Source organism: Echinops telfairi, unplaced genomic scaffold (assembly GCF_000313985.2).
Source record: "Echinops telfairi isolate 266 unplaced genomic scaffold, ASM31398v2 ScPeMD7_3;HRSCAF=10, whole genome shotgun sequence".
Taxonomy (NCBI): domain Eukaryota; kingdom Metazoa; phylum Chordata; class Mammalia; order Afrosoricida; family Tenrecidae; genus Echinops; species Echinops telfairi.
In genome coordinates this window covers 1,882,214-1,902,441 of record NW_022103899.1, presented here as the reverse complement: position 1 = coordinate 1,902,441, position 20,228 = coordinate 1,882,214, and the positions used below count along the sequence as shown (strand labels likewise).

The 20,228-nt window shown below is 37.3% G+C and overlaps 1 protein-coding gene across 3 annotated transcripts in view; it reads right to left on the bottom strand.

Annotated features, from left to right (window-relative positions):
• MTX2 (metaxin 2) overlaps positions 1 to 20,228 on the bottom strand; it is a 67,279-nt gene that overhangs the window by 30,902 nt on the left and 16,149 nt on the right. The window contains exons 1-3 of one of the 3 annotated variants that reach the window (XM_045295881.1): positions 13,759 to 13,829; positions 9,886 to 9,933; positions 8,853 to 8,899 (exon numbers count right to left, since the gene is read on the bottom strand). In XM_045295881.1, the coding sequence (XP_045151816.1) occupies positions 8,853 to 8,899; positions 9,886 to 9,933; positions 13,759 to 13,825 (162 nt within the window). In that variant the 5' untranslated portion in view covers positions 13,826 to 13,829. Of the gene's footprint in view, positions 1 to 3,737; positions 3,816 to 8,852; positions 8,900 to 9,885; positions 9,934 to 13,758; positions 13,830 to 20,228 lie in introns of those variants that run through there. The other 2 variants (XM_045295882.1, XM_045295886.1) reach the window with 2 other exon arrangements.

The following is a 20,228-nucleotide window of genomic DNA, read 5'->3' as shown; positions in this document are numbered from 1 at the left end:
GATGACAAATGAAGCATTATTTTTCACCCTACTGAAAAAGGCATGTTTTAAAATTAAAACCCATGAACAAATCTATCTACAAAATAATTCATTTTTTATATCAAACAGCTGCAGACCCTGTAATTGAAATAATGTGTCTAAGGTTACAAATGGAAAGTGTTAGGTATCATTCTTGAAGTGACAGATTAAGTTCCTAATCTAGTTATAGTAATAGCCATATTTGTAGTTTAACATAAATTAAGACTGTAATTATATTTGTGACTATTTTAAACAAAATAACAAATTCCTTTGTACCTGTGAATGTAATTTATAGCAAAGCCACGTTCATTTTCCAAACCAATCTATTTCACACTGCAGAAGTACTCTGGTATAATGGCATAATGTAATTCTTGTTGTAGAATTTTGAAAGAGTAGATTCACTAAAAGCACAGAAGAGGTTTGAAGATAAATGAAGACGCTATTCATTCAAGGGTAATTTCATCTTAGAACTATATGAAAGATGTTTCACTCACACAGGGTAGTGTATGGCCTCAGATTTAAGTGTATTTTCAGCTCAAATATAATGCTACTAGATTGATTATGTTGATATTGTATATCTAATACTAAAGAATTCTAGCCTTTTTCCATTTAAAATATCCTGTCACTTTTTTTTCATCTTTCACTGCTATGTCTTTATTGTTCTGCTTAACAACAACAAATTTAAAATTCCCGCTTGATATTTTTTGAACAAAGAAATAGTGACCCTACACCCTCTGCCTGAAACATTAGCCTATCATTTCTGTGAAGTATAAAAGTGGATTTTTGCTATTTTAAATATTAGTAAACCTTTAAATTGCTTATGTACTTTATATTAATATATTTATTTCCTTAGTTACTTAAAATGACAACTCTAATAGCCACTTAAATTCTGAATATACCTCATTTCCGACAAAACTTTAAATGTTCTATAGACACCATAGGGAGCTACAGGTACTGTCGGGTAAGCATTGGACTGCTAATCACAAGGTCAGCAGTCCAAACCCACTAGCAAGAGAAGGATGAAGTTTTCCTGTTGCTCTAGTTGAAAACCGACTCAATGGAAGTAGGGTGGTTTTTTACATATACCATATCACCTATATGTTGAGTGGTTAATATTAGTATTGAGAATTTCTTTAATTTTCTAAAATTTATTCAGTTTAGCTCAGAATTGTTTTTATAAAGATCTTGTTTCATATAATTACATATTTTATAAGAGCACATTTTGCACATTTAAATCATCCCATGTTACATGCATAAATGACAAAATGTTCTACTGCTTCTGATATATAAAAGGTGATTTAATATAGGCCAATTAATCTGAAGAATTGATGTCAACAAGCATCTTCACCCTCCAGGTTGCTAGTTTTCATTCAGTTAGAACACTGAAAAGGATTTTGTAAGTCCTTTGGTGACTAAATCCTCTCTACCCCTTAGTTTTCCCTTTTTCTCCAAACTTGAGAGGGAAGACGGAGCCTCATTCTGCAGACAATGATACAAGTGGGAGGAACGTACAAACTGGAAAAGACTAGCACCTTAGTTTTGAAACTGATTTTGGTAGCAATTGTACAACATTGCTTGATGTGACTTGAACTGTAGAATGGTATGATTTCTGGATTATCTCCTAATAAAATGGTTTGTGGGGAGGGGAAAACTAATATTTTACACCCCTCTGGAGCTTTTAAAAAACTGTATTAATATTTAAAATGCTTTTCATAAAATCGTATTCTATTAAGTCATATTATAGCCTATCCACTGGTGTCGTCTTACTCATACTTTTATCAGGTTTAAACTGACAGTTAAAAACTGCATACCATGAACAACATATAAATCGAAAACGTATCCACCCAGAGTGAGAGTTCAAAGCATTCTCTCTGATTCTCCTGGTGAGCGTGGGCTCTGGCCTGAGGGACCAGACAAGCCCACGAGGCTCTTTCCATGCTCAGTTTCTCCACTACAGCAACTGACCAGCAGTCACAAAGAAAAGAGATCCCACTCCTGCTCTTCCTCATTAAGATATTCTCAACTGACCACTGATTAATATGTCCACCTAAAGAGCCTCATTTGCTAAAAGGAAAAGGCGAGGGACAGCTAAGTACTTATCAGAAGATTTGACATCTTAGTGTTCCTGGCCCATCATTAACGGGCTTATAAGAACACTGGCTTTTTAACAATGCAATACGATTAACCAAGAGTAAATGCTTTGCTTTTAGAGATGAGGTATTTATTCACAAAGGGAAAGGCAATATGAAGCTAATCAATGGAAGAAGGATATTTCTCTTCACCTGAGTTTAATGCTATTCTTATAGGAAGATTCCTTTTTCTTATCCAAACAAAACTCACTGCCACTGGGGCGATTCCAACTCAGAGACACCCTAAATATGATTTCCAACACTGTCAACCTTTATGGTAAACCTTTATGGGGGCAGATTTCCATCTTTTTCCCAAAGAGCAGCTGGTAGGTTTGAAACACCAACCTGGTGGTTAACAGACGCACAGTAGGACTCCTTCTATAGCATATTAATAATTATCATCAATTTGAGGCACATTCATTAAATAAACTCAAATTTTGTATCATATTTAGATAAAGTCATACAGAAAAGGAAAATCATGGGGCCTTTTCAACTAGCTACATGCAAACTAAGTTAAATCAATTCTACAACGTATTGGAAACATTTTATTTTATAAAGACGTTTATATATGTGAAATCAAAATTAGGCATAAACTCGGCACTCATTATCATTTTTTGTGCTTTCGCTTTTAAAAAGAAATTTCCCATTTACTATCTAGTTTGATCCTCACAAGAGCCCATAATAAAGGTAAGACTGGTATTCTGAATGTTTGCATTCCAGCTCGGCCAAGTCCTAGTCATATAACTTTGGATCAACAACTGAACCTCTTACTGCCGCATCTGTGAAACAGGACTAACAGGACCTACCTCAGAGGGCTGCCCTCTGTGACAGCTAAAGCACTTATAACAAGGCCTGACACAGAGATTAATAAGCGAGGTATAAGTTTTAGCTACAACTATTGTTTTTATCAACATTCTCTGTCACTCACTGCCATGGCGTCTATTTCAACTCACAGCAACTCTATGAGATAGGGTAGAACTTCCCCAGTGGGTTTCTGAGACTGTAACTCTTTACAGGAGTACACAGTCCTACCTTTCTCCCACAGTCCAAAGCATAACCCACTATATCACCTGGACTCCAACATTCTCTGCAGCATGAGAATTAAAATAGCACTTGCCCCATACAGCTGTTGTGACAAGTGAATGAGTTAAGAATCAAATGCTCAGTACAGTGCCTAGCGTGAAGTAGGAATGTCACCAATGCTATTGTTTTCTGTTTATGTTTAAACAGAAAATATGTGGGCTCTTTGACCTTGGACAGGGCCTCTCTGAGTTTCAATTTCCCCAGCGTTAACATGAGACTAATCAGCACCAAACTAGGGTTATCTCCCTTATTCATAATGATTAAGAAAGGCCAAAGAAGAATCGATGACCCCTTTGAATAAAGACGTTGCCATGGACTGCCAGAAAAATAATCAAATTTGTCTTGGAAGAAGTACAGTCAGCATGCTCCTGAAAAGCAAGGCTGGTGAGATTTCATCTTATGAAACATGTCACAAAGAAAGATCAATCCCTGGAAAAGGACACAAACTTGGTAAAGTAGGGAGTCAGTGGCAAAGAAGTGGCTACAATAATGGGCTCAAACACAGACCTGAGGGTAAGGATGATGCAGGACCAGGCGTACAAGCATGATGCAGGACCAGGGGTGCTATGAACAGGAACTGGCTGGAGGGCACCTAACAATAACACAGTAGGGCTGTGGTAAGGACTGCTTGAGATAACAGCTCTCGGTCTATTAGCTGCCTGATATTCCATATAAAAGTTCTCCATCTATCAGTACACAAAAGTATTTGATGAAAATTAAATTTTGAAGACCACCTTACTTAAGACTTTATACATCAAACTATTTTCAATTACTTTTGACATTTTTAGGTATTATTATGCCTGAGGACTTCCATTATTTGTGCTGACCCTTATTAGGCCTATGTGTTACAAATCAAGAAGGTAGTAATAGTAATAATCAACATAGATGGGACATTCTCAGTATGCCTTTTCTAAGTGCTTTCCTAAGAGGATACGTCAAAAAATACGCAAGTAAGTTAAAAAGCATTGCCACTAAGGTCCAGTTCATTCATGCATGGGTTTACGCCAAGCAAAACTTGTTTAACCATGTCTCTGTCATAAGCAGATGGCTGCAGACAAATTTTATCAATAATACACTTGTCTAAGTCTTATTAAGGTCTAAGTCTTCACACACACACACACACACACACACACACACACACACACACATATGGCTCAATCAAAACAGTAGCTTCCAAGGAGATCTACTGGGCCAGTTAAATTTAAGCCAGAGAAGCCAGTTCAGAACGTTTTTTTAGAGTAATCCCAAAGGGATAACCTGGGAGGGGGGAAGGGGGAGATTCCAAAGGGATAATCTTAGTAGATTTTCTCAAAAGACACAATACATACAATCATGATTTGCAGCAATCTGAGGATAAGTAAATCATAGAAACAAAACTATCAAAATGTGAAGCTATTGTTTGTAAACATACCATCCACCTAGGTCTATACATTTCTAAAGACAGGGTTTCCATCTCTCTAACCCTTCCCCCCAAAGAATTATGCGCTCTTTGGTTTACACCACATCAAAATAGCCATTTTGGCAACCTTCAGGAACTCAAGTCATGTTCTCTTGAACATGTTCTTTTGAGTCATATTCTTTGAGTTTAGGTAACAAAATGAAATCTGAAGGAGCAAGATCAGGGGTATATGGTAAATGAGGCTAGGTGTCCAGAAAAATTCTCACAGAAACAGCCCTTGGTACCCTTAAACAATGGGTGGGTGCATTGACATGATGCAAAATATATTCCTCATCACAATTTCCCTGGCCTTTTTCTCACCGATACAGTTTTCCATTTCTTAAAGTTTCTTCATAATAAGCCCCTCAGACTCTCCTCCTTCAAGAAAATCTGCCAAGATCACCCCTTTGTACGACCAAAAAAACACCACACACAGTTACTATACCCTACTGAGATAGCCTCTTTTCCTTGAACTGAAGTGGCCCAGCAGATCCCTCAGAAGCCACTCTTTTGATAGGGCTTTCTTTGAAGACACCTTAAAGAGACCAAGACAAGTATATTACTGAGAATTTGTCTGCAGACATCCACTGACGGCAGAGGCATGTTTGAACGTGTTTTGGCTGGAATAAACCCCTGCGGGTATGAACTGAAACCCTAGTAGCAGTGTTTGTTTTTACTTCCCCTCATACATATGGGAAAATCGGCTTATATTTAGGAGGCAAGAGAGAGTAGTAGCATAAAATTATCAAAGTTCTTCTCCTAATCAATAGAAGCTCAAGTCTTCCAAACTGCTGAAAGTAATACGGGGATGTGAAATTTTGCTTTTCTTTCTCTAAATATGACAGAACTAGAAAAAGTTCCTGGGAAATTCCATGAACTTTAAATTGCATCTCTCTACTCATTTTTCGAAGCCTTCTCCTACATTTGTATTCATTAAAATACACAGATATTTACACACATACACGCACATATGTTTATATAAGGAACCCTGGTGACGCTGTGAGATAGGCATTGGGCAACGGAACACAACGTTGTCCAAACCCACCAGTCACGCCATGGAAGATGAGGTGGTCTACTCCCATAAAAACTTACATTATTGGAAAACACATAGGGCTGCTGTGAGCCCGAATCTACTCAGTGTTGGTAGGTTTGGTTGGTTGGTTGGTTGGTTGGTTGGTTTCTTTGTGTTTTATTTATCTGCACATATATGTTTATAAGCAAACACAAAGGTCATGAGAAACAGAGAACATGCTTTACTAACACTTCACTATATTCAACAAAGAAGATTATTTTATGACCAGGAAAACACTGCAGGTAATGCCAATATTTGTTGGATAAGAAAGGGAAAGTAAATCGAAGGAGAAATGGCCAGAGAAAAGAATTTGCCATATATACTCGAGTATCAGCCGAGGCACCTAATTTTACCACAAAACTGCATTAAAAATATGCTGAAAAACTCGGTTTATAAACAAGCATATACGGTACTTTCCTTTAACCTGAATAGATCTTTGATCAAAAAGAAAATCTTATCACTTAGTTTCAGGAGTATAATAAATAGCAAGTCTATGTGGTAAATAGAATTTAAATTTCTGATAGCTTAAATGACAGATTATTAAAATGTCTGATATTTGGTATCTGGTATCTTCTAGAAACTATACAGTTTATGGATACCTGTCACATTGTTTTGATCAATTTTACATCAAAAGTGAGGTCTTCCACTGATACTTCTAAATGGATACTGGTCTTCTCCACAGAAGAAAATTACTCCATAAAGTTTATATCAGATAGCTGGAAAAGTCACATTTGTAGTCATAGCTACTATCGGCTGTCAAGCCAACAATATTGAAGAAAACCAAGAGTTTTTAATATATGCTGGTTAATCTATCATCTAAGTGACATATAGGATAACAAAAAATGGAAATGGTTAAGCAAAATGCTACATTTTAGAAGTTCCCTTTTTCTGGCTTTATTTTTAATTTCAACCACAGTTTGAGATGAGAAAGCAAATTAACAGGAACCATCAGTAAAATATGCCCTAAGATAAGAGATGAACTACTTAGCAAAATGCAGTTTTTCTTTCCTTGCACAGATTATTTCAAACAGTTGTGTGTTTATATATATATCTATATGCAGTATATTATACTTTACATTATATATTATTAACGTACACACACGCAGGACTGTAAAAAGTTCATGAAAAGAGAGAATTAAAGAGATCATGGGATTTTTCCACAGGCCTTTGTACCCCGTGTGTGAATGTGTGTCTATATGTGTGTGTGTGTGTGTTTTCGGCAACAGTATGCTGATATATTGGTTTGGACTGAGAACAAATTAAACAATCTTTTCTGCGGTTTCTTAGTTTCCACACTAATAGCACATGGGGCTGGAAAATTATTTGCGGTGCAGGGGGTTGTTCTGTGCTTTGCAGGATGTTTAAGAGCATCTCTGGCCTCTACACATCAGATGCCAGGAACACCCAAATGCCACCCGTACTGACAATGGAAAATGTCTCTAAATATAGCCAAATATTCCGTAGGAGACAAACCTTACCCCTTGGTAAGAACCACTGTCTATTCCTACCTAAAATAGTGGGTGAAAATGACTTCAATTATACTTTTAAACTATCTTTCCGTTTAAGGGCTATTCACAGGGGCGCCCCAGATGGCTGTAAGAGGGAGACCAGAAACCTTCTTGAAAATGGAGGTTTTCATTTGTGTGTGTACTAGAAGGTCTTCTATAGCCTTCGCCAGATCTGAAAGAGGTACCCCAAAATGTCGATTTTTAAAAGGGTTATGAATAGTGAAAATAATCGGTGTCTTAAAGCTTTCTTTTCAAAGATATAAAGATTTAAAACACTAGTTAATACTCAGCAACAAATGTATTTGTGTTGTCGGTGATTGGTCAAGATTGCTTTCAGTACACCTATAAACCATTCATTCCACAAACATTTCTAAGGAAATACTATAGCCAGACACTGTGTTATTAATATTTCAAGGCTAAACTTAATTCTATCCCCTTCATAAAAAAAGAAAAATACGACCATTAGAAGCATAAATTCCCTAATTATTGCATATGAAGGGGATTCAAAATATTTGTGGGAAAATGGAACTAAAAGATATGGGGATTTTTCCACAAATTTTCAGAAGCCCTCTATTTCTGCCTATCAGAAGAAACCCCATTCCTTTCCAATGTTTCCTACCTTTCCTGGCTTAAACAAAATAAGCATGTACTAATGGCATACTATGTTTCAGACACTGTGATTAAGCCCAGAGAATATCAACTTGAATTTTAAAAAATACAGGCCTAAAATATAAGTGCCTGGAGTTGTGCGTGCAGTACAACAAAGCTCACTCCACAGTTTCTCTCTCCCTTTCCTGTCCGCAGGAAGCTACAGTCTCATCTCCAGTAAATGTCAAACCGTCAAGTGTCTCTCTGAGTTACCTTTTAGGTGTTCCATAGTAAAGTCCTCTTTGTGACTTAAATTCCAGCTAAAGAACTCACAGCCACGTGTGTAAATAACTATATTTCATACGAGACCCGACATCAGCATTCTTTGGAGCAAGCAATCACTAAATACCCTATCCTTGCTACAGTACCGTTTGGGGTTCAGAAGGCCACTGACCTTTTTCAATTATGTGGCTGTGATATACAACTTGAAGAGCTATTACATTCAATAAGTGTTTTGGTATAATAGACATGAAAATAGTCAATAAATAGAAAAGGAGTGGCTAGAGAAAGTTTGCTTCCAAATTTACCAAAAGGATTAAGGCTAGAATGAGTAGAACAATACACAAAACTACATCATGAATAAATCTTTATAAATAAGTTAGAAAATAACTGTGCCCATAAATGAGGCAGTACAACCACAAGTTAGCAATACCATCGTACCTAGCCAAAAGCAAAACTGCTAATAAAGTGTCTAGCACCGAAAAGTGATTTTTTAATTAAATGAATAATGAAGAGTTTTAGGCTTCTCTTATGTATTGACAACAATTAACTGAATGCTGCTACATAAAAATTACTTGTCAACCGAGAAGCAATGTGAATATTACAGATGATAGTAAATGACAGGGAAGCATTTAAATCTAGAGTATTGGACTTGCTGGAAGGAAAAAATAATTACAATACCAAATGATTCAAATCACCTAGGGGGTGAAAGAGCATTCCATTATTTACATCTTTACCTGCACAGCCAGAGAAGCAGCATTGTCAGAAAGCAAAATCTGCTCCTCTGTGGGAACACAATTAAAAGTCCACGTCAGTAGTGTGGCCACTAAACACGTCAAACATACCTAGGGTCTTTTTATTTGTGGAAAAGGATTCTTGTGTGTTTGTTTTCTAAAGAGGGCAGAGACATTAAAAATAATGACTATGAAATCCTTTACCAATGTTTTTATACAATGACAATTTTGGTTAAATGATCACAGTATACACATAACAATGAAACAGGACTACGTCCTCTAGTTAATCGTTCATTTCATTTTATCAGCACTATGTAATGAAGATTGTTCATTTAAAAACAAATTCCCTTTCAAGTTTTCAAGAAATATTCCTCTCCTTCTCATTAAAATTAAGTGAAACCCTATCTGTTCAAAGCCCGTTAGTTAAAAGTCAAAGCATTCACAATCATATAACACCAGCTTGCAGTTACCATCGCACAGTGTGTCTAGTCTGTCACACAAAAGAAAGATGACAAGCTCGCTGCAATAAAAATCCCATGCTTAGAAGACTGGGCCGCTGCCTATTAGTCTTCATTACTTTGCAGTCTTCTGACAACTGTAGCAGGCTGCTGAGCCCCAAATGGGGGCCATAATGTGATCTGATGATATATGAAGAGCTGCTAAAGGGAGCCTGAACCATCCTAGCCTATCCATTTTAACAGTCCCTTTTTACGGAGAGCCCACTTTACCACAGGACTTCAAAAATCTGCTGTCTCAGCTCTGGTGCAGTAAATCTGCCAACTGCGCTGGCAACCACATCATTTTACACTGCCCATAGCAGCCAATATAATGAGTCAATAATAAACTCGGGGCCTTACAGGCCATGAATAGTTGGTTTATACTGGCAAGTTTAGATAAAGCCTCCTAGACAAATTATGCAGGGGAACCCCCTTCTTTATAATTTATGTGATCTTTGCAGTAAATTATATTACTGAAGGTTTTAAAAATAAATATCTTTGTATATGAGGCCATTTTAAAATTGTGAACAAGTACCCACCTTTCAGTTGCTGATATAATGTAGCATTTTCAGGCCAGGGTTCTGCAGCTGTGGAAACAAGGCAGTGATAATTAGGCACAAAAGGCAAAAGAGCCTATCAATAAGCAGCCAACTTAATAATCCTGCTTTCCAAGGTTACTAATCATACTACCTCAGATTCTATAGTAACCTGTACCAGCGAATTGTTTGTAAGGCGTGTTTGATTTATTGTTTGGTGCTAATTTGTTTCTTATGAGGAGATGGGAGACATCTTGTGCCATCAAATTTTTGAAATTTTTAATTCAATAGCCTATCTGCTATAATTCTTTTAGACTCCTTCAAACATAGATCCAAGATGTTAATCATACATATTAAAAGCTACTAAACTTCTATCCCCTACCCCCCAAAAAAGGCGAAAGTTCATGTTTTATTGTAAACCTTTAACAAAATAAATTTTCAAATAGATGACACTGTACAAAAGAGTCAAATAGATCTGTATCAGGTGTGCATCTTTCTTTATAAGCTAGGAGTGTTTTAAAATAAAGAGGACCCCTTTTATATTCTATAACATTTCACTATCTTGACACCCCATCACCACTCCAGGTGAATAATTAAAGCAAAAGAACATGATGAAATAGTAAGTACCAACAACCTGACACAGAGCTAGCTAACCAACTCATTTGCATCCAGTAGCTTCCAACTTGCAGAATGGAGTAGAACTGTGTCATGGGACTTCCAAGCCTGCAATCTTAACCTAAGCAGGCTGCCACTTCTCTCTCCTACGGAGCAGTGGTGGGTTCAAACAGCTAACTTTCAGTTAGCAGATGAGTCCTTAACCATTGTGCCCCGAGGGTTCAATGAAATAAAGCTGTTGTTGTTGTTGTTGCTGAGTTGGTTCTGGCTCATAGCAGCCCACACACAACAAATGAAACTCAGGTTCTACGCACTCCTCAAAATTGTCATAACTGAGCCCATGATTACTAAGTTTAAGCCTGAAGTCAGGCTTGACATTTACCCTTCAGCTTCTTACCTAGTTAAGACGAGATACCAAGCAAATATTAGTAATTTGTTAGTTCTTAGAAAAAGCATGAGATTCAAATTTTGTCTACAAGCAGTACTTAAAAGGCAATGGCCGCACAGACGGAATGTTTTTTAAAAGAACTAAACTCACTGTCATCAAGTCAATTCCAATTCATAATGACTCTGTGGTCCAGGGTAGAACTATCCCTCCTGGTTTCCAAAATATTAAAACTTTATAGGATTAGACAGCCTCATCTTTCTCCCAAGGAGCATCTGGTGGATTCAAACCCTGGACCTTGGGGTTAGCAGCTCAGTTTATAGCCCATTACACCAAGAGAATATAATTTGTTGAATTCTTTGTAAAAGCCATAAGACATAAGAATAGCCAATTTTTTAAAATAATTTTATTGGGGGGCTCATACAACTCTTATCATAATCCATACATACAACTCTTTTATCACAATCCATACATACATCCATTGTGTCAAGCACATTTGTTGCCATCATCATTCTCAAAACATTTCCTTTCCACTTGAGCCCTTGGTATCAACTCCTCATTCCCCCCCCCCTCACAACAGTTGATAATTTATAAATTACGATTATTTTCTCATATCTTACACTGTTCGCCAATTCTAACACAATAACTGCATTTGCTCTCAGCAAAGAAAATAAATCAAGCAAGTAAGATTTGATAATGGATCATTTTTCTTACTGTTTACACTAAACTAAATCTCTGCTACGTAACAATCAAACCAGAGCCCACTGCCTTCTAATCTGCTTGGATTCAGAGCTGCACTCACTGAAGCAGACAGCCACGTTGGTCTCCCAAGAAGCAGCTGCGTCTAAGTTGGAACCTCTGGTTAAGTTTGAACCACTGACCTCCTGGTTAGCCACACACTTAACCACCACTGAACTACCAAGGCTTCTTGCCATAGCAACAGATTACCATTTTTGTAACAGAATTCTGGTTGTGTTTTGTTACTGTTGTTGTTTTAATTACACACATGAAATATTTCCTTAAGACTGATCGGCAGACCTCCTTAATTTGCTTTGAATTACACTTCAAAATAAAAAGAAAATCAAATTATATTATAAATTGTAAACCTCACTTTTGTCTTGGTTGGGTTTGGGCTATACAAAATTAAATTCATACTTAAGAATAATACAAAATAAAGGGCAATACACAGTTATGTATGTTGCTTATAAAATATTACATAAACATGTAAAACTATTTTCAACTTATATACCAAAGAGACTGAAACTGAACATTGATTCTATTTTATTGTAAAATTTTAGCAAAGTATAATTTCCATAAGAACCCAATTATCCTGCATAATAGTTTTCAAAATAAAAGTCAGGGAACTAAAAATATGCTGATACCAGCAAATTACTCAAAAATAAGCTTTTGGGATAAACTGTATGGTCAGCACACCTACACTGTTGACACATCTACACTAGAAACAATACAGTGAGGCTCATTCCTTACAAAATCCTAAATCATCAAAGATTCAATTATACAATCTATATTAATCTTATTAGAGCAATAAAAGATAGAAATAAAATTTATGAAAATTTCTAAGAATAAATACTGAAAATAAGTTTCTTGGGGGCACAGTTGCATGTTCCACACTGTGCCATGGGCCAAACTTTGCAGACCTCTGGTGTTCACTATGTGTGGGAAGACAGAAAAGGATGTTCAATTAAATGAACTGACCACCCATTCCCTAGATATCTGGTTAATGAAAGTTTTATTGAGCCTAATATTATCAATTATCTTAAAGTAATAGAGCATACTGTTTAAATAGTCTGGTAAGTTTAACTTTGGGCTAGATTTTTCTGATTATGTACTACACTTGAGTAATAAATCTTCAAAATAGTGGGAAAAAAGTATCTACTTGGCAGTAAAAATACGGTGAATATATTTAAGGCATTCTTTGATAAGCAGAAACTACTATGTAATATTACAGTATCCTCATATGAACAGCAGGAGCCATGGTGGTGCTGCTGGGCACCTATCAGAGTGCTAGCTGGAAAATCAGCAGCTGCTCCGGGGGAGAACTTGAGGGCATCTGCACCCACACAGATGTACAGCCTCAGAAAACCTGTATCGGGTTACTATGAGTCGGAATCAATTGATGGCACTAGGTTAAAATAAATCATTTTACAGGTCCCAGTTATTTCAAGATATAACCAACCAGGCCTCTGTGTTGGCATGGCACTAGGTTAAAAAAAAAACAAAACAGCAATTTACAGGTTCCAGTTATTTCATCACCACCCCTATGAATTATTACCTGACCACAAATAAGGAAACAGAACATCAAAAAGACCAATCCTGGTGCCATCAAGTGGATTCTGGCTCATAGCAACCCTATACAGGGTTTCTGAGGCTGTGTACAGGAACAGATAGCTTCATCCTTCTCCTTCCGAGCAGCTGGTAGGTTTGAACTACGGACCTTGTGGTTAGCAGTCTAACATCTACCCAATAAGCACTTCCACGCACCTTAAGAATAAAGAACCAAAAACATACCAAGCTCACTGCCACGGAGTAAATTCTGGCTCAGGGGGCCCTAGAAGACAGAGTGGAACTTCCCCTGTGGGTTTCTGCGACTGTAACTCTTTACAAGAGTAGAAAGCCTCATCTTTCTCCTGTGGAGTAGCTGGTGGTTTGGAACTGATGGCCTTGTGGTTAGCAACCCAATTTATAACCCTATGCCACCAAGGCCTCCATTAAAAATGGAAAACATGCCCATCAAAGTTGTTATTAAGAATCTAAAGGTAAAAAAGGGGTTAAGCATTTCACTTGCCAAGATACAAACTATTTCAAACTCAAAAATTATTATTGAAAACAAATTCTCAGAAAGCAACCCTACCTACCACTGTAAGGGCAGTCGTGGTTTAGCGGCAGAATTCTCCCCTTCCAAGTGCAGACCTGGGTTTTCATTCCTGGCCAATGCACTTCATAGTGCTACCCTCTATCTGTCAATAGACGTCTGTGTGTTGATATGATGCACAGATTTCAGCAGAGCCTCTAGGACAGACTAGGAAGAAAGGCCTGGCAATCTACTTCCAAAAATCAGCCAATGAAAATTCTATGGATCACAATGATCCGATCTACAACCACTCATCGAGATGGCACAGGAACTGGCAGCACGCTGTCCCGTTTCTGCACAGGGTGAAACTCGATGGAGGCAACATAACAGCCCTGCCAAAACATACGTGATTTGCTTCACACGTAGAAATCATCAGTTAAATAGGGAAGGCAATGAGATTGATGAAAACCTATATCATCCTGTCATTACAGCATCTTAAAACTCAAGGGCATTTTTTACGGAAGATAGATAGATTAGATAGATAGATAGATAGATAGATAGATAGATAGATAGATAGATAGATAGATAGATAGATAGATAGATAGATATGAAACAGCTGAGTATGCAAGGAATGACCAAGCCTATAAGCAGCACTCAGACTATACAAATATCACTAGCTGACGTATATTGCTTATAGAAACCACCTCCAATAATTATCTTTTAAGAAGACATGGGGATACCAATTTATAAACTATCAAGGGCTCATGAGGGAGGGGGGAGCGGGGAGGGAGGGGAAAAATGAGGACCTAATGTCGGGGGTTTAAGTGGGAGAAAATGTTTTGAGAATGATGTACAAATGCGCTTTACACAATTGATGTGTGTATGGATTGCGATAACAGTTGTATGAGCCCCTAATAAAATGTTTACAAAAAAAAAAAAAGGAGACATGGGGAAAGATATCATTAGTGTATCATCCAATAATCATGCCAAAGGTGAAGATTCTAAACTGAGTGGCAGGGGAATGGGTCCACAAATTGACCATGCAGGTCTCACTCTAAGAAATGGTAACTATCTTCATAAGATACGATAAATTCATATGACATGAACATTATCCTCTACATAATAAAGGATATACTTTGTTGGATACTATGTAGAGCAATGAAATTAAAAGATAATGGAATTTTTCCACAGACTTTTTAAAGCCCTCTTGAATTAATTTAAGCCTTCCTATGGAGAACAACGCTGGTGATGCTGGACGGATAACCGAAAGGTTAACAGTTCAAACCCACGAGCCACTCCATGGGAGAAGGATGAGGCTGTCTACTCCTTCTAAGATTTACCATCTCAGAAACCGCATACAGGCTCATTCTGAGTCAAAGAGACTCGATGCAGTTGGTCTTATTTCCCAAGACAAACAAATCAATACCCACCTCTTCTATGTGTAAAAATCAGATGCTGCCTAGCCAAACTGGCCCATAGTAAGCCATGTCTGTCTTAGAGCTGTGCTCCATATGGTTTCAATTGTGTTCCACATGGCGGACTAATAGGCCCGTCTCCTGACCTAAGGCAACTCTTGGTAGAACAGAACTCCATACTTTCAGCCTAAGCTGTTGATTAAATTAACTGTTTGCACCACCCAGACATGAGAGAGAGAATGGAACTGACAAATTGAAATTTAAAACATTCAAAATGCAAAATGTTTTACAATACTAATAAGGCATTTTCATCTTTTCTAGTTTTACTCCAGCTGACCTGAAATTATTTAAGCACAGTGAATAAAATTTCTCAATTCACCTACTTGGCCTAAGTTCAACTGCTACTACCCAAAGCACTCTGAGGCAAAATGTCTTCTTTAAGCTCCTTTTGGGAAGAGCTGATCTTAAATACAGATGGTGAGACTATATGCTTCTGAGAAGGAATGTGGCAGGAAATGCGGATAAAGGGAGAACATTCATCCAATGCTGTCGGGTGCAGGTTACTGGTATTACCATAACATCCTAAGTAAACAGTACGTTTGTTTGAGACCCATCACTAACAGGATGAGACTTGAGCTAAAGACCAGAATCTTCAACTTGATCTATGGGATCCTACTTGGCCTTGGACATCTCTAGCTCACAGGCCTTGTCACACCTCCTCAGCCCACTCTCTTCACTCCAGTCACACTGACCTGCATCCAGTCGGTGACTGAGCCATGCTCCTTTCCGTCCAGAAATTGACTTCTGTTATTTCGTCTGCTTGGAACAATTATTTACTACCTATAATCCTCATACCTCAACTCACACATCTCTTCAAGCAAAGCCAGCTTCATGGAGGTGCAGGGTCCTTGCTTGGTTTAATGCCCTGCTGTTGAAGCCTTGAAACTCTTAATAAATTTTGAACAAGGGGCCTCACATTTTTGTTTTACACTGGTTACTACAAATTACATACCAGTACTGTCAGTCTTCAATGGCCTCCCTGAACAGTTTAAACACTCCAAAGCATGCCCTTTGTCAATTCTTACACATTATACACTGCTTTGTACCACTAATCACACTCACTATTTTACATCAATTCGGGTGGCTATTTGATTATCTTCCCCATTAGAACAACAAAACCAAACCCACTGCTAGAGTCAATTCTGATTTACAGCAACCCTATATAGAATTTCCAAGCCTGTAAATCTTTACAAGAGCAGACAGCTCTGTTTTCTCCCCCAGAGTAGCTGGTGGGTTTGAATCATTGTGTTTAGCAGTTCAACGCCCAACCCACAGTACCACCACGGCTCCTTCTCCTAGAACACAAGCACCAAATACCCAGGATTCGTGTTTCATCTTTGCTTAGGACTTTCATCTCTAGCACCTCATACGTAATAAACCATCAGTAAATACTGGCTGAATAAACCTTCATTTTTATGATTACCATTATTGTTATTACTCTGTACCATTTAGGGTAAAAATCCAGCAGGAAAGAGATGGGAAATACGCAACATGACAAAAAAAGGGAAACTTTTCCCAGAGAACTTCAAAACTACGACTAACAATACAACTCTAGAAATATCAAATGGCAGCCTAGAATAATTGCTAGAACCGAATTCTATATGTCTGACCCATATACCAACCCCAAAACTAATGAATAATATAAGAAATATATGGTTCTCACCAGACATCACCATTGGCAGGTCTAAGTCTAATGGGAAAAGCCCTCGACCACCTGGCAAGCCACCTCACTATCCCCCTTTCCACACCACAGAGCTTGAATCCAGAGGCCACCCTGTTTGTGAACCTCAGGTCTCTGTCAAACTACTTGTATAAGCACAAATTCCGAAGAGGATGAGAAGTCATCTGCTTAGTATTTCTTTTCTGAGCTATATATATGTATACATTACAAAGCATATACAAAAAAATTTTTAAGAGATTTTTAAAAGATGCAAATTCAAGTTCAATAGTTTGTTCTTATAACGCCAAGGATTGTCTGTCCATATCCCACTTTACTTGAGAGAACATCGCTCTCAATAATTAATTGCTTGACATTTTAATATTAGCCATTCATATAGTTCTCCTCTGTCCTGTTGAAATCATCTGCAACGATCAAGCAAAAAGCTTGGGGAGGAATGAGCACACGTGAATTAGTAAGGAAGATGAGGATCCTTCCTGCCCACCTATCTACCTAAAAGCAGGAACTTTGTATCCAGCCAAGGTCCTTAAACTTCCCCAAACACACTTCATAAGTTCTCCTCTTCATGGCAATGCTCAAATGGTTCTCCAAGACCCGTAATCGTCCCTCACCACATGTCCAAACCCTACATCTTTCTCAAGATCAAGTTTAAATGCCACCTCCATGAACAAGGTTTTTATAACTAAACGAATCTAATTTCTCCTTTATCTATACTGTCCACAGCACTTTGCGCTTATGTTTTATATTTCCAACACTATCCCAATGTTATATCAGTATCTTATCTCAGTAAATTCCTAAAGTGTGAAAAATTCCTATGGTCTCAGTATTTATTAAAGATGCAGCTTCTTAATTGTTCTAAGCTGAGCATGGCATTTAGAATAATATATTCCAAAAAGGGAATTCAAACTAAGCAAGATTAAAGCTTTTTGTCTAATTAACATTTAAAGCTAATATCTTTAATTATAAGAATTCCAAAGTAAAACTACCCACCTCTATCAGAAGTTAATTTTTCAGGATAAAGAAATCACTATGTGATTTTCTTTTTTTTTTTTTTCTTTTCACTATGTCATTTTCATACCAAAGCAGGAACTTACTCAAATATGTTACTGGCCTGCATTAGTTCACTCTTTAAAATTAGAATTACTTCTTAATAGCTAAAGAGCCACTAAAAGTTCTATCACTTGTAAAAGAGACACTATATTCCTAATTTACAATATAAGGTACATCTAAAACTAAAACCAGGATCAGAGCTAACAACCAAGCTCATATCAAATGAACATTATTAAAAGTCTTATATTCACTTAGTCTTTTACCTCTAATCCAGTTTTGCCAAAGTCTATATCCCAATTACTTTACATTCTGTATCTCCTTTAAAACTCACTGCCGTCTAGTTGATTCCAACTCCTAGTGACCCTCTACAGGCTTTCTCATTCAATATTCACTGCCAAAGAGCTGATGCTGACTCACAGCAACCCTAGTCTAGGGCAGGGTAGAGCTGCCCCTGTGGGTTTCCAAGACTGTAATTCTTTACAGGCGCAGAGAGACCCATCTTTCTCCTGTACAGGCATCAGTAGATTGTAAATCATCACAGAAGCAGACAGCCTCATCTTCCCGAGAAGGGTTTGACCCACCAACCTTGCCATTAGCAGTCCAACACTTACACAACCAGAGCTGAGTATTTCTCTTACCAGGCGTAAAAGAGCTTCTTAAAGTTTCAGTCTTTAGTAGGTAAGGAATGTTTTATATTCAAATTTTATACTCAAATGAGTACTTTCAATGTTTTTAAAAGAAACTTTCTCCACTCCTATGGGCATTTATGTGACAGAATAACAAAGCACACACTTAATTTTTGAAAGTCAGAAGAGAAAATATATAAATATATATATGCTACATGAGTTGTTTTTAAGCTGTATCCCCAACCCCCCCAAAAAAATGTTCATTTCTTAATTTATTTGTCATCAAGCTATCAGCGTTTTTCTTATTATGATATTTTTAAGTAATTTTATTGGGAGTTCTTACAGATATAACAATCCATAATTCAATTAGATCAAGCATAAGTGTACAGCTGCTGCCACCATCATTTTCAAAACACTTTCTTCTTAAACTCTTTTATATTAGCTCTCCATTATCCCCTTCCTCTCCCACCCTACCCCCCAGGAACCCTTATTATTATATTATTTTATATTATATTGTATGATAATATAAATATTTTTATATTATTATTATTATTTTGCTTTATCACCTAATGCAGTTTCTTAAAATAATTTTATGTACTGTTAGTTCACTATAATTTTCAGTCAAGTGACTGCTGGCCAATGACTTCACCAGGGCCTCTCAAAGACTTCATAGTTACTTCATCTGCAGTATTCTCTCTAAGTGTCAAGTTGGGTAGATGTCATTCTGGTGGCAGATGATCTATTTTCTTCCATTCAAGGTATTTCACAGCTTGAAAGTGCTATGACCTAACTCACAAGTACAAATTCCAAAGGCCAGCTCATGACGATCTAATCTAAGAGGGCAAGACAAGGGCCATGAAATAAGGTGCCCTTTTTTTTTAAGTTCTGCATTCTTAATGTGCGTCGTGACAACTCTGGCATGTGAATGTAGGTGAAACATAATTCGTAGAATAATAGGCACCAATATCACACAGTGCTTCAGTTCTGTCATATTTCCAATCCATCAAATTGATTAATGTGATAATAACTCCACACAAACCTATCATTTGTGCACGAATGAAGTCAACCCAGTTTATCCTTAGGCAACTAGATTCCAGAAGCTCGCTGATGCCCCCTTCTCAGCCTACCCGACAATTCAGACAGTGCTGGATAAAAGGACTAAGAAGCTTGGACAGTCTCTCCCCAAATTTGGATGGCTTTGGGCAAAGGTAGAAATACAAATGCTACCATTAAACAAAATGCCCAAAGAACATTTGGCAGCTCTTTCCGATGGAACGCTTACTGTAGACACAGAAAGAAATATACTACTTTTATATATAGAAAGACATAACTACCATTTACAGCGGTGCAGTTATTGATAACTAGTTAGACACTGAGTTTAAAACACAGCAAGTTTTAAGGCAATTATGATAGAAAGCTTCATTTACAGTAGATGTGTATGATGTTTCTAGTTAAAATGAGATGATACAAGACTTCACCAATTTGAGTTTAGAGGGCTAAGTATTATATTTAATAGCCATTCAACCTGCAGAGTATTATAATTCAAAAATAATACTGCATCTCAAGATAATATTGATCATGAAATGATTAAATAGTAATGTCCCGTAGGGAATCATTAATGATATGACATAGGATGTGTAAGCAGGAAGTAATTCCTCCTACAACAGGAATTTAAAATCAGTCTCCCATCACCCAAGCAGTCAGC